This window comes from Psittacula echo, assembly GCF_963264785.1.
Source record: "Psittacula echo genome assembly, chromosome: 7".
NCBI classification, from domain to species: domain Eukaryota; kingdom Metazoa; phylum Chordata; class Aves; order Psittaciformes; family Psittacidae; genus Psittacula; species Psittacula echo.
The window spans coordinates 31,077,222-31,092,311 of NC_137740.1; the positions used below are offsets into that span (position 1 = coordinate 31,077,222).

Genomic DNA, 15,090 nt, shown 5'->3' on the forward strand with positions numbered 1-15,090 from the left:
CCTGGAGGGAACATTGTAAGTGATTGTCAACACTTAATTCTTATTGAAAGCTGCACATCTCCTTACATGAAATACCCTGTTCTAGCTGGCACAGTGCTTCTGCAGCTGCATCAGGTGCAGCTGCTGGAGTTGCCAGTGGCTCAGAATACTTGGTGTTCGTCCTTCCTTGCTTCTGACAAAATCAGGTAAGACATATTTTTTTTGTCTCTGAAGTCAGCACAACTTCAGTGGTACCTGTTTGCTCTGACTTTTTATGTCATATCATTGCTACCCAGATGTTTTTCCACACCTGTGTCTTCTGCTTCACTGCTCATGTGCCTGAGAAGATGAGTTAAGTGTGTCACACTTCCAACTTAATCATAAACAACATCTGCATTTATTCCTATATATGTTAGTCAGGTTATGTGATTCTCCAAGACAAGAAGTCTGATTTTAGACTTCACTGATGTTTTACATCATCACCATAAAGAATGGAAGATTAGCACATTAAAAACTTACAAAAGAGTTAAAGGTTCAAGCTGCCTTGCAAGTTAAGTTCCAATTGTGGCAATAGCTTGAAATACTTACAGTAATCCTTAAAGTAATTTAAATTTCTGATAGAAACAGTCAACAGATGGAAGATCAAAGTTTATTTTACTACCAGCATACAAAAAAAACATATTGCACATCAAACAACCAAAACAAAAATAAAAATACTCTACCTAAGGACTAACATATGTAGTTTATACAGAATAAACTTTCTGGAAATTGATCTTTTCAGTAGTTCAGGTTATGTCTTAATGGACATGACTAATTCAGCTTAGTGTTAACTAAAGCTATGTTTGATTTTTAAATACTGTACAGTTTAATAAATAAACCAAACAAAGCCTCAATGTAGAACAGTCACTGCCAATGTCACCCAGTATCCCTGCAGATTATGAGAATTTAACAAATTATTCCAGTGGTCTGCAGATTTTTCCTCTACATACAGCATTTAAAAAACATGTATTAAAACAGACCAGTTTCCAGACTAAACTAATGGAGAAATTACATTTCAGTGCAAAATATTTTAGACTGCATTTCTTTCTAGTATTCCTCAGGTGAAGAAGTGGTTGCATATTATTAAAAATGTAACAAAAGCAGCTAATGCTTTCATAAAGAGTATTATGTTAGGGATCCCCCTCACATCTTTGCCATATTTTGAAAACAAAATAACATTTCCTATAGCCAGCAATTTTGTTTATTTAAATGTTACATATACTATCTCAAGGCACATCTGATGATATATTTATAACACAGTAGGTGTCAAAGTATGTTTAACATATGATTTCTTCAGGATCCCTCCCCTTTCTGTATTCCAAAATGGAGGAACTGAAAGTGCGGTGTCAAGACTGGCGATCCATATTCTATCTTTGGCAAGCTTATACAAGCACTATTTTAAATGTAATGTAGAAGAACTGTAAACTAGGGACTTCAGTTTATGAAACACCATTCAGCACGGCTTCTTCCTGATTGTTTCCATCCTCCTGAACAGTAACTTTCTTCTCATCAGGAGTGTGCTGTACTTTAGAAGGCTCATCCCCAGAAGTTGCAGCAGGACCATTCACTGCCTTTTCAGAAGGGCTGTTTTCATCAATAGCATCTTTTGCCTTGAAAAAACAAAACCAGGATGATATTATAAATATACAGTGTCATCTAAGTTTCCCTCTGGCTCAACTGCAATTCTGCAACAGGAAGCACCTCTTGCCTGCCTGTGCTAGTACCCTGCCATCGACAGCACCCTGTTACTCACCTTGCCCTTTATAGGACACTGCTGTACCAACACCTTCAAGGAAACAATGCCAAGGCAACCCTGAGGCACCACAGGCCCAGCAGACCCAGAAAACTTCATTTGTCTAAGCCAATGAAGAAGCTACCTGACAACTGGAGTTTCACACCCCTTTCATTGTCTATTTTAAGAGTAGATTTCATTAATCATACAGCAGTGGATCTTACTTTGCTAACCTCAGACATAACTTGCGTCAGCAAGTTCAGTGTCACTTCAGGAGTAAAGGAATCCTGATTTGGATATTATTTTTTATGATCTTTAACGCCACTCTGATACTTTAAGGAGAACAGATCTCAAATCTACAAATCTTTGTAATAATTTCTTTCTAAAACTGTTTGTACCAGTCACTAAACATGCTTTCTAGCATCCACGATCCATAATGTATTCTAGGGATTACTTTTCAGGACTCATCCATGGGTAATTTTTACATTTTATCACGTAGTGTTACATTATGAAGTGCAGTACTTTAAAATGTGTGAAGACTTAGTTTGAGTATTACCCTAGACTTAGTTTGAGCATAAAGTCTGCAATGGCAGTCTATAAGTCAATAGCAGTTTTGTTTACTCTGGGCCATTTTTGTTTTTAATGATTTATTCTTGAACCCAAACACAGTTCTAGTCAAATGTGAGCAATCTAAATGAAGCATTCCTTTACTGTTCTGCTGCAAGAGATGAGGAAAATAGAAAATACACATTAAAAAAAAAAAAAAAAAAATAAAAGATCTTACCGTTTCTTTCTTGGTTTTGGCTAGTGTCTCCTTTGGAGGGTTTCTCTGTCTACTCTGAGATTCAGCTCGTGATATATAATCAGCTACTGTTACTGTTCAAGGAAAAAAATTACAGTGATGCTCACATGAGAATTCTCATTAAGCTTCACATCTCTTTTCTGTACAAGCTATGCTGTAACTGGGGACATCTCACAAAAGGCCTTCACACTTACAGGTATCAACTACATGGCAAGGATCAATTTGGTTCTGTTTAATACAGCTTTCAATAAAATTTGTGGTAAGTTGATGATCTGGAGGTGGAATCTTGGAAGTTACTAAATTAATAATTTTGGCCCAACAGTAAATTTTACTGGGGCTTTTTGGATTGGGCTTGAAGAGATCACACTGCAGGCTCTTTAAATTATTGACTGTGTTTGTCATTGGGGTTTTACCATCTCAAGTAACAAAGAATTTCATACTAATGAAATGAAGTTAGAATATGAAAGGAACTGGGGGAGGGTCAGAGTAATCACGATAAAGCAGCATTCAAATCTTTCTTATTTCATGAAGCGATTGGCAAGAGAACTCGCCCTCCTCCTGGCATTCAAAATGCAATCTGCACTGTTAACTCTGGCTGGTAGGTGGGTGGCTGGCGTAATTGTGGTGTATGTATGGATACTTCGTAGCTCCACATGAGCGAGCCCATACTCAAAAGGCAGGAAAGCCATGCCTGGGCTGTTATGGCTACACTTAATGAATGCTGGCCAGAGCTTTGTTGACCCCTTTTTTGTCTCACCACCCCACCACATGTTCATGCAGCCTGGGGTTTGCCCTATCCCACCCTCTTGTAACCACACCAACTGGGAGTCAACTACCAATTTACATACATGCTTGTACCTTCAATGAGATACAGCACATTAGAATTGGCAAGCATTGTTTGTTGAACAGCACAGTCAGTTGCATTTAGTATATCATGCACTCAGGTGAACTGTTTTTCTGGCTTTAGGAATGACTGTGCATGAAACCTACATCAGAACAGGAAGCACAACACAGGAAATTACGCTAAGTGGCCTTCTGACAACTGGCTCCTTTTATCATGATCAAGACCAAGTGACTTCCTTCACAAGGAGAGATTTTTCTTTAAAATGAGGTTCTGTACCCAGCTCCTGTGATGTAAAGGTGCACCTTTACATCACAGTGCACCTTTTATGCACAGTATCGGACACCAATTCTTAATAGTCATATACATAATAGGAACTCAAAACATGTAACAACATAAATCAAATAATGGACTACACTGTTAGCACCAGGGGAGTTCCTCCTGTCTTGAAGTCCTCTTGCTATACACTTAACTAAGTATTTATGAAGAGATTAATTTTTCACAGAGACAGTATAACTGACTACCACTGCTCTTTACTGTTGCATTCAAAAATATTTATTATGCAAACTGAAAATGGTATCTTGAACAAAGACATCAACAGAAAAAAAAAAAAAAGATAAATTGTCTTTGGGGAATTCTGTTCTTTGAATACTTGGATTTAAAAGATGAATACCACAGCTTTCTGGAGGGATGACCAGTATCTCATTATGTTGCTGGCTGAAATTAGCTTCTTAAAAATAAAAGCTGAAATCCACTTTTACTTTTTCCTGCCCCTTTATGAACTCCTATGACTGTTACAAAACCAGATGTTGAAAAGTAAAGGGTTACTTTTGGTTTGGATGGGTTTTTTTAGCAGGTGATGGATGGAGGTGGGTGGGGTGGGGGTAGTGTGTGTTTGGGGTTTTTTTTCTTTTCCTTTCACCAAGTTTTGGTTAGTGTAATACAACAACTTTTTTTCTTCTGAAACAAATGTTGTATGAGCACCACAGATAGAAGGAAGACAAATATGGGTGCAATTTTGAACCTGTCAATCTAGAAGACCTTCTGTTACTACCTCACGCCATGGGTATGCAAGCATTTTCTATATGGGGCATTACACTGGGAATTAGCTAGTTTATCATTAACATTTCAAGTGTTAGTACACACAAAAGAAATGCAACAAGCCACAACAATGAAAAACTGGAAACATGCAATTTCATTTAAATTCCTCCTCCCCACCCTCAATTTGCAGATGACTTAAATATGGACAAAAGCTGAGGACTGATAGCAGCAGTTTGATGCAGGCACAGGGCTGGTGGATCCCACATGAGTTCCCTCACAGTGCTCCGCCAGGACACCTGCATCCTGCTGTTCCAACTTCCTGCTGCTCAGCCAGCGCTGAAAAGGTTGTGTCACGTTCGGTGCAAGCGCACAGATGCACGTGAGCGCAGGCCAGTAGCCTTCGCATCTGTCTGGGTCCTGGAGCACTGAACTCAACAGCGGCTTGGCTATTGACCTCAGCCAGAACCAGATCAGAAGAGCAACTCTTACGTCCAAGCAAAGAGTTAGACATTGTAAATTAGTTTCATTAGACAGATTAAGAACTTTTGTAAGTTCTCCTAGTAGAAGAAACGTCTTTTATCTTTATCTAGTAGTCTTATTAGTTATTGAGTAACCTTTTGATATTATGCAGCTCTATGTAAAACAGCAGACACAACATTCTCTCATGCTTTCGACCTGAGATTACCCACAGCTCCACTCGAATTACCTGGCTGTCTATCTTCTGCCTGACCCCTGAAGCGACGCCTGCGGCTACGATTGCGTCGCTGGGGTTTTTTGTCACTATCATCTGCAATTGCAAAGTTGACCATGAACTATTTCTGATGATAAAATAAATAAATAAATTCTTCAGTTGCAGCATGGGGCATTTAAAATAGCTTCTGTTACAGACACAGGCTAAACAAGACAGGCTGAAAGAAAAACATTACTTTATACCAAAAGCATACACAGTAACGCAAAAGCTAGAGTTTACTTTTTGCTCTTGGCTCATTAAAAACATTTAGGCATATGCTTAATGACCTCAGATTTCATTTATTGAATAAGTAACCATATGTCAAATTGTAGCCACATAACCCATGAAAGAAGAGGGTTTGATTTTGTTGGGGTTTTTTTTTCCCCCTACAGTATTAACAAACAGATTATAGTCTTGTCCCAGTATCAAAAGAATTTACCGAGGGAAAATACTTAAGCAGAAGTTGAGTAGAGACAAACTGACTGCTACTTAAGTAGCTTTCTTACACCGAGACTGAAGTTACCCAGGACAAAACAGAACACTGATCCAACAGTACTGTTTGCATGAAAAACAGCAGTACTAATGGCAAACAAACAGGCTAGCCTTGGGTGTCTCGTCAGACAGTTTTTACAAAAAAGAGGCACATGAAAACACTAGTGGAGCTCAGCAAACAGATCTGTTCCATGGCAGAGCTGTGGAAGAAGTCTTTCTTTAATAAGACAGCAAACTTTAACGGAACAATGACTTGTCACTAACAAAAATGAATGATTGTTTCACTACACTTACATGGACAACCATTTTTGCTTAGCCTGTTCTGGGACTATTATCCAACTGTTTACATACCTAAACCATTCTCATTAACAGAAGCTGTATCAGACTCTGTCATCCCATCCATAAGAACAGCATCTTCATCAGTCCTTCGCCGACGCGACCTCCTGCGGCGGTTACTACTGTGGTGAGATTCACTAGCATCAGTGTCCACAGTCTGGTCTGACTCTGTGTTATCAAGCAAGCTGTAAGGGTTGCTGTCCGGATCTTTAAGCACTGAACAAACAAAAAGAAGTTTAGGCCTAAAATACTGCCATTGCATCTAATTTAATTTCCAGGCTGACTCACACCTGCATGTGAAAGTTTAAATACAGAGCAACCTTACAACAAGGTCTAGTACACAGAACTACAATATTTAAGATTTCATGCTAGTTCCTCTATGACTCCAAACCCAGCAGTAAGGCACCACAACAGGCACTTTCACCACTTCATCACAAAGATTCTGAAGGTGACACTTAGCGAACTTTTACCCAAAGCTGTGAAGTGTGTAAAACACACCTTTTGCTTCACAGCAGCACAGGACTTCAGACACTATTGAAGTAGTAGGAATTGTCACAGTAAATTCTGATAAAGTGTAGGAAAACTTCCATCCTATGATTTCTTCTCTTCTGTATTTAAGCATAAGCTTAACACAGAGCAGCCATACGTAACACACCCAAGATTTATAAAATGTGGTAATATGATTATTACGTGTGTGTAGTAGAGGAAGGAAAAGATCATTGTGAGCAGAAGATAAAAATCTAACAACATAGCATATGACAGAAAACTATTGTACAGCTCTACTGAAACCCAGTACATTAGGATTATAATGCAAAAATGGAGTATTTAAAAAAACTATTTCTACAGGAAATTGCCAGGCAGAAGGACAAAGCTCAAGATATACACGACACACAGTACCAGAGCTAATGGATGACTTCCCACCACGAGGTCCACCGCGCCCACGCCCTCCAGACACACTACGTCCTCGTCCTCCAGGACGTCGTCTGTTGTCACGCTGGTGTCTGCCTTCTCTGTCATCTTCTCCTGCCAAGGACCAGTCACTAAGTTCATCTTTTCTCTCAGATTCTGTTTCAGAGGGATTAGAGAGCTCAGAGTTTGTACCTTGTACAGGAAGGAAAAGAAAATTGGAAATCAATATGAAATTTGGCACTATATTCTAGTTTCATATCCTCATAGAAGTCTTCCAACCAGCATGGCTTGTTACATATTATCTACAATACAGATGAAATACATAAATACAGAATAGTAATATAAACTCCTAAAAGCATATAAGGGCATATATAATTTTATACTATATACACTCATATATAAAAATATATGCACATATGAACTATATAGAGCAAAAGTTACCCAAGTTTCTAAGATTTGTTTGTAACAACATGCAAAATAAGGGCTCAAGGACTACAAGACTGTAACTTCCATACACAGATAAGCCAAGGATGAAATGGTGTTCCCTCTCTTTGTGTCGCACTGCAGGCATTTGGTTGCTATTTCTAGACAACTGCTCTGAAATTCCCAGGCACAACTTTGCCACCTTAGAGCAGATGGCTGTTGCTTAGCAACCTCTTCTGCCTGTTGGGATGCTGCCTTGAACAACTGAACCATTTGTATTTAACAGCATCTGGAATATCTTGCCCCCTCTGAGGTACCAAACGCACACAGCCTTATACTACTTGAAAATTCAACACCTACCATTCATTTAAAGCACCCAGGAACACCCAAATAACCATTCTGGAGTAAAGATACATAGATCCAGATGCTCCTAACCTGCAATTCTTGCCTTTCTTTTTTTTCTTTGAGGGTGGGGAGAGGGAGGGGAAAGAGTTTTTCAAATGGAAGTCTGTGTGTACATAAACAGCTTTCATTGCAGTTTAATCAAACAATTCTTAGGGAAAGAGGAAAAAAAATGACATTACAAACATCAGCATTATCATCAGAATAAACCTGACCAGCATGGCACAGTCCTGGAAGCTAGAGGCGGTGACAGATTGTAAATTCCAAAAGGTGGTGGTGTCTGATTTTGTAACAGAAGTGAGCTACATGTAGATGATCAAGAGTAATTTACTGTATTAAACAGACAGCTTTTCTCCCCCTTTGTTTAATGAAACACCTATATTTCTTTGTAAAATGTGTCTATATTGAAATGCAAACTGTCACTGTTTGGGGAGCTGCTGGTGACTGAAAAGGGCACACGTACACCTCTAGGGCATTGAACAGCTGTGCCTCCTTAATTTAAAAATCCATCAGAAAATCTCTTGAACAAGTAAGTTACTTTGGTTTACTTTTCAAAAACGAATCCATGAGATGGCCAATGCTCACAGACAAGGTTGTTTTTCCCCCTCCTAAATCAAAACAGATAATGCTAATTCCAGATATATTTTTTAATTTGTGTCTCCTGAGGAGTATCTTTCTCTCCAGTTTTGTATGATGTAACTACTACTGTTGAAGGACAAGATTTTACCAGAGTCTGGTTTGCTCATTTTTTCAATTTAAAATGTAACTTCAACAAGAACATAAATCTAATTAGGTAGTTTGAGCTTTACGAAAAAATAAAATGGCCACTCTACATTTTCAACCCTACCTTCACTCAACTATGCTGAGCACAAAATCTAGAGACAGTTCTGGATTCCAAAGTATGGTGAGGACTCACTCAGTAGATGTTCAAGGAAACTCACCGTAACCAGATGTGTAACTGGGGCCTCTGCGGCCTCTCCCCCTTCCACTGTAGGATCTGGAACCTTGCACAGAGGAGAGGGTGCTCTCATCGGTCGTATAACCCTTTTCTTTTTCAGGAACTCTAGCAGAAGAGGGTCTGAAACCCATACCAATCTGACGCAACTGCTCATCAATCTGGAGCCTTTCCAGTCTTAGTTGTTCCACCTCCTACAGGAAAGGAAACAAAATCAATTGCTGATAAAGAAACATTCTTCTCCCTAACAAAATACCAGTCATCCTGAAAGCCAGTGGGCCTGTGTGAAAGGTAACACCACTTTGAAGGTGACTACAAACAGTGGAATTGAGGTATGAGTTCTGCAGTCTCTGAGTTTTGGAAGAACCTAAAACCTTTCTGTTAAACCACAACACAGAAAGACTGTTTTAAAGACTATTATTACCTCCTTAACTATACTTCACCACATTTTCATAGAATCATAGAATGGTTTGGGCTGGAAAGGACCTTAAGATCATCTAGTTCCAACCCACCTGCCATGGGCAGGGATGCCTCACCCTAAACTACGTTGCCCAAGGCTCTGTCCAACCTGGCCATGAATGCTACCAGGGATGGAACATTCAGAACTTTGGGCAATTCTTCCTTATATCTAACCTGACCTTCCTTGTTAAAGTTTGAACCCATTACTTGTTGTCCTATCACTACAATCCCTGATGAAGAGTCTCTCTCCAGCATCCTTGTAGGCCCCATTCAGGCTAAACACTTAAATCAATTACAAAAAAAAAAAAAAAAAAAAAAAGGGCAAACTGGCAAAGTAACATGATTCAAATTCACTTTCTTTCTGTTAAGTCACTGCTACACCTCCAACACATCTAAATGCATAATTGTTCTAGATGTTCCCTAGTATGAGCGTGTCACACTAGAAATTCCATCCTACCCCAACAAAGAACTCCAGAACAACAGAACGCTAGCATAGACAAAAAAATTTGCTTATCATTTCCCCAAACCCACTTACACCGGTGTTCTTTACAATCCAATCCTTTCAACACCAACAATACTATGTAACCACAATAACATACTTACAGGCCTATATAATACCCGTGACCACAGGGTGGGTTCAAGGCACTGAACCTTAAATTTCAATACCCCAATTGTTTATCAGTTTATCAATGGCAAATCCCACTGAAGTCAAAGCTGTTGACCTAAAATTCTGTTACTCAACTAAAGTTTCCTCTACAGAAAATTTCTTCTGAGAGACACTTACCTTTAGATACGCGATGTGATACTCTAAGAGAACTTGGACATTTCCAATGCTTTCTTTAGTACCAACAAATACAAACGGTACCATTCCCTATGGAAACAAAATGACAAATCTTATTTTCAGGAAGAAAGTAATCATCAAAAAAATGCTTTCTGTTCAAATTACATGGGGAAAAAAAAAAAAAAGAAAAAGAAAAATTCTGTTTAAATTATGAAAGTGAGCTAAATAAGCCCAGACAGTAATTGAATCTTGGGCTGCCAAGATGCACTAGAAATAGCTCAGACTGGGGTGATGGTAAGGGCTTATACATTAGGGACAAGACTGTCCAGCTTTCCCAACAACCTATTCTGGCAGCTGAGGTAACTTGACATACAGTGTTTATATTCCCCCAGGTAACACAACTGCTACATGGGTTTATCCCAGGAGCTGTTAAGAGCACCCCCAGTTTACCAAGAAGTGTAAAGTTGGTTTAATCAGCCACTGGACTAGATGAAGCACTTGTAGAAGATTTTATCTTATGTTTGCATAGATTTAAAATATGTGTACACTATCAACATTATCAAACCCAAATTAGTTGTGCAGCTGAAGTACATACAGGAGAAAAGATTAAAAAAAAAAACAAGTCTTGCTTCAGCAGCAAAAAAACCCCTTCCTGTTTCATATAAAATTTACTACAAGATGCTAGTCTAGAAGAAAAAAAAAAAAAAAAAAAAGATAAAAACTGCTTTATCTATATCCACAGAACGGTTAGAAAACTGTTTTTGTTAAAACAATCTGTCCCTAAAACTACCTAAATCCCAGACCATCATGTGTTTCTAACATGGACATCACCACCATTAGAGGCTGGCCACTGTAACAATAAAAAGAGTGCACAGGTCATGAAGGCTGTACTTATGAACTGCATAATGATGCAAAGATGAAACGGTGACCCCTCTCTGAAGCCATAAGGAAGCACTTTAAGTCATGTGAGTCACATTCCAGAAACTCTCGCTTTCTGCATACATTTTGCTACATGTTCTTTGTTAAAAGATTCAATGTGACTGGTTTTGAAAGTAAAAACCTAATCATAGGAAGAAAGAATAAAGTACTTACATCTTCACGGGGCAGTTTATTTTCATTATCTCCTTCAATTCTCACCCTGACGACTCCAGACTTGTCTACAATCTCCTGAATCACTTTTCCATTTTTTCCAATAACTTTTCCTTCAGAGGGCAAGAATGGTTAATTTTGCACCCACAGGCAAAGTATTTTAATGGATTTCTTGATACTTTAAGTTATGTATATGATAACAGTAACAACCACTTGACTCTCCTTTACCATTCAGTTTCAAATGTTTGTCCTACTTCACACTCGCAAAAAACCTAAAGAAAACCCCACACTCTGCCAGAAGAGACAGAAACTTCCCAAATGAAACCGTGTATATATACATATATATACACAGTTATATTCTATGCATATATATATGCATAGAATGACAATTAGTGGTGAAGATCACCACTACACAAGTTTCAAATAGAACCAGACCAAGAGTAAAATGACAAAGTTTCGCAAATGCTTACTTTAAATTTATGTATCAAAATTATCTGCCACCCCCGACTCCCCATGTACCCTCACTCAGTCTTTCCTGACATTTTGACAGGCATATACAACAGAGAATGTTGGGAGCCATTTTTTTTTTTCTAGCTGGGCTTTTTTTTTTTTTTTTTTTTTAAAAAGAGTAAAAAAGTGCGTAATTATTTTCTGAAATTTTCTTTTGCTTTCACAACGAACAAGTACTGCCCATACTTCCCGTATCACCTTTAACATATTTATTTTGAGATCATGAGTGGGATCTAAACCAAAAGGCTCTTCAGAACTTTATGTTTAAACCTCAAAAGAAGTGACTCCTTTGCTCCCTTACTAGAAGTTTTTAGCTCTTCCTTAAAGTTATGAGGACATATTTCTTCATTCCAGCTACAGATATCTGGCACTCAAAAAATATTTATGTTTAATTTAAAGGGAGCTACAACTTCTGAAAAAAGGGTCTAACAGCCAAAAGTGTGTGACAGAATATGCTGTAAGGGATGTTCTTTACAGCAGATATCAACATGATATAAAATGCAAAAAGCATTAAAAAAAGAAAAAAAAAAATCACTTCTTTTCCTCAAAATTTCTAGCAGTTCAGCAGGTTTTTTTCCTTAAAAAACACAACCCAACTAATCATTCTGCGTGCCTGCAATTTTGTTTAGCACAGTGATTCTCTTATTACTACTAAAATAAACCACGCTCATGTGCTGAACTTATTTCTAAGGATAATGGTTAGCCACTATTTTGGAAAAAGTCCCAAGAAGCATCAGTAGCTGAAACCGGCAGTTCACAGCATGGCACTCCTCTCTCTTGGTACAGGAAGAGCTGCCTTGGGCACAGCATGGTTACTTCAATTTGAGTCATTAATGATCGCTGCACTTCTTTTGAATTGGTTGCGTTCATAAAATGCAGCTAAATATCTGCCTGCTTACATATATGACCATAGGTGAGATGGGCAAAATGTATGCCTTCATCATAAACTGGTAAGTGTTTAAAAGTAGTTATTTTCAGTTAAATCCATTACTATGACTAGTGCCATGATTCTTATATGGGTGTATTCACCAATTAATGGTTCAATTAGGTCTGCTGGATGAGATTACAGAAAAAGAAAAATAAGTGTCCCTGTACAAACTAACAATTAATTTGCTGAACATGAAAAGAAGCTTTATCATTAGGCAGATGAGGGAATCAGAGTTGCATCAGATAAATAATTTGCAGAAGTCCTATTAAAAAGACCCAAACCAGCAAAACCCTACACCTTAACTTGCTCAAGCTGTAAAACTCTGAAAGTCTAACTTTAAGGAGTTTGCACATGAATTGTTTAAATTACATAATCTATAATATGCAAGGTCCAAGCCCAAACCCATAGGAGGTTAAAGCACAGGTTTTAATTTCTCCTTTGGATAAGCCAAGCTGTTGAATCGGGTACAACACCTGTACTCTTAATACTGCCTTCATTGCCTGGGAGATGATAATGTCAAGCAGCCAGACTCAATGTAACAAGCACACTAGGAGAACGAGGGAAACAGAAAATGCACCCTGGGAAGACTGGACTAGGGGAGGCATATTTTCTCTTCAAGGGGAATAAGATGAAGCTCACCTTTAGGCAGCTTATGATATAGAAGATACCATAATACACACACATTTTGGGAAGCTATACCTTCATGAAGCTAAAGCATAGCAAAATGCCCATTTCTAGATTTACAGTAAGGCTGGTAAGCACTGCTGCTTGACATGGCAGCTCAACACCATCCAACCACAACCTCTAACCATCTCAACCCAGGAGAGAGCAATAACATGAGGACTGTCTTTTGTCATTCTTGCATCTCAACTGCAGTACGTCCATATTACATTTTGGAATTTAGTTTCAGCACTTCCAAGTAGTCAATTTAGCAACCCCCTTTATTTTTTTTTTTTTTTTTTTACTAGAATGTGAACTTCAAGTATTACCACTGAATTTGATAGTACAAGTCTGTAATCAAACCATCTTAAGTGCCAAAATCCCAACAAAGTGTTATCCAATAACAACATATGTAGTTTCTTAGTAATTACCTGATACATATTGTTTTAAAAGAGCAATTACTTTCTATTTAAAAGGAGAAACCAACTTTGATACTGGCATCTAAATCTTTGCAGAGTCATGACGATTAGGCTCCCTTCCCCCAAGTTTTCAAGTGTTAGCAGCATTACATACCAACAAGATTTCTGGGAACTTGAATAAAATCCTCCACAAATTCCAAGTAACTTCTAGCCTTTTTTACTGCATCAGCAGTCTGGAAATGAATTAAAAAAGAAGTTTATTTGTGAATATAATATGTCAAAAATAAAGCCTTGCTGAACAGCTGCACGGCTTCAAAACATCAAACTTATTTTCAAAGAGAGAGGAATAGAGACAAGATTAATCTAACTTTGACCCGTTAAAAAATGAGTAAAATGCCCAGAGACAAAATTCATTAGCAAAGCATCAGTAATACATAGCACATTTTTTCCATATTATTTCAAGATACTTTAAATTATTATCTGCAATTTCTCATGAATAAACCCCAGATGTAAAATATCTTACAGATATATCTTGAAGCAGTTTCTCAGACACTGACAGGGGAAAAAACAGCTAATTTTACTCTTTTTCACCAAAATCAAGACAATTTTCAAATCTGGAATCCATTTATAAAACCCAGTAATTATTACAATGATTTTGTACTGAAGAGGAAGAAATTTATAAGTGGTCCTACCAGTGTTCACAGAAACTTCAGCTTACAAGAATATTATATTAAAAGAAACGTTAAATAATGTATCTCATTTCACCTGACTTCACAGTGAATGAGTAGTTACATGGCTATGACAGATGGGCAAGCCACAAAACTTTAGTTTAATCTCTGCATTTTTCTCAAAACTGCTTTGCAAGCACCCAGTTTTTCCTCCACAGAAACTGTGCTACCATCAATACTGTGTGCAATGTAAATTTGTCTCACAACTTTAAACATTTTTAACATGCAATACGCTATTATCCAGAACTCGCAGAAAAATGGCGAAAGAAAAGATGAATTTTAGGCTCATTTGTCTCTTGACAGTGTCTAAAGATTATGTCACCTGATAAAGGTAAGACACTTCCAAGGTTGAAGAACAAGCTCTCCACAGAACTTCACAGGCTCACTGTAAGCAGTGACTGGCTTTACAGCCTTTTCCATAAGCAAAGTGTACTGATTTTTCAGAGTACGCTAAGTGGAACAGCCATTACAAGCTCTCTCCTCTATGGAGTTTCTGTTCTCTTCTTCAGTATTGAAGGGACAGAAAGAAACCACAAAATCAGTCACAGAGTCTTTCCTATAGCAGACAAATCCATTTTGCATTCAAGTCTTAATACAAAGTACTGCTTGCAAATACACATTAATCTTCAGTGAATAAACACTGAGAAAGTGACAAAAGCAACTACTCCTTTAAGTGTGCACACACAAGGCTTGCTCACCTCTATCTTCAGGAAAGATAGAGGAAAGCTACAGAAGGGTTAGGAGGCTATGTTCAGAGTACAGAGCTCAACAGGAGAACTTGCCAGCAGTCAGGAAACTGGGGATTCAAAGGAGCAACAGCACTGGTGAAAGTATT

At 38.0% G+C, this 15,090-nt stretch overlaps 1 protein-coding gene across 5 annotated transcripts in view; it reads right to left on the reverse strand.

Moving 5' to 3' along the window:
* Window positions 1–614: 614 nt before the first annotated feature.
* The window catches only part of FXR1 (FMR1 autosomal homolog 1), a 43,269-nt gene continuing 28,793 nt past the window's right edge, over window positions 615–15,090 (reverse strand). For 3 of the 5 annotated variants that reach the window (XM_080622759.1, XM_080622758.1, XM_080622757.1), the window contains 8 exons: window positions 13,682–13,760; window positions 11,014–11,123; window positions 9,925–10,011; window positions 8,668–8,875; window positions 6,890–7,093; window positions 6,008–6,208; window positions 2,535–2,626; window positions 615–1,628 (listed from right to left, as the gene is read on the reverse strand). In XM_080622759.1, coding sequence (XP_080478885.1) covers window positions 1,458–1,628; window positions 2,535–2,626; window positions 6,008–6,208; window positions 6,890–7,093; window positions 8,668–8,875; window positions 9,925–10,011; window positions 11,014–11,123; window positions 13,682–13,760 — 1,152 coding nt within the window. In that variant the 3' untranslated portion in view covers window positions 615–1,457. Of the gene's footprint in view, window positions 1,629–2,534; window positions 2,627–5,140; window positions 5,222–6,007; window positions 6,209–6,889; window positions 7,094–8,667; window positions 8,876–9,924; window positions 10,012–11,013; window positions 11,124–13,681; window positions 13,761–15,090 lie in introns of all 5 variants that reach the window. The other 2 variants (XM_080622761.1, XM_080622760.1) reach the window with 2 other exon arrangements.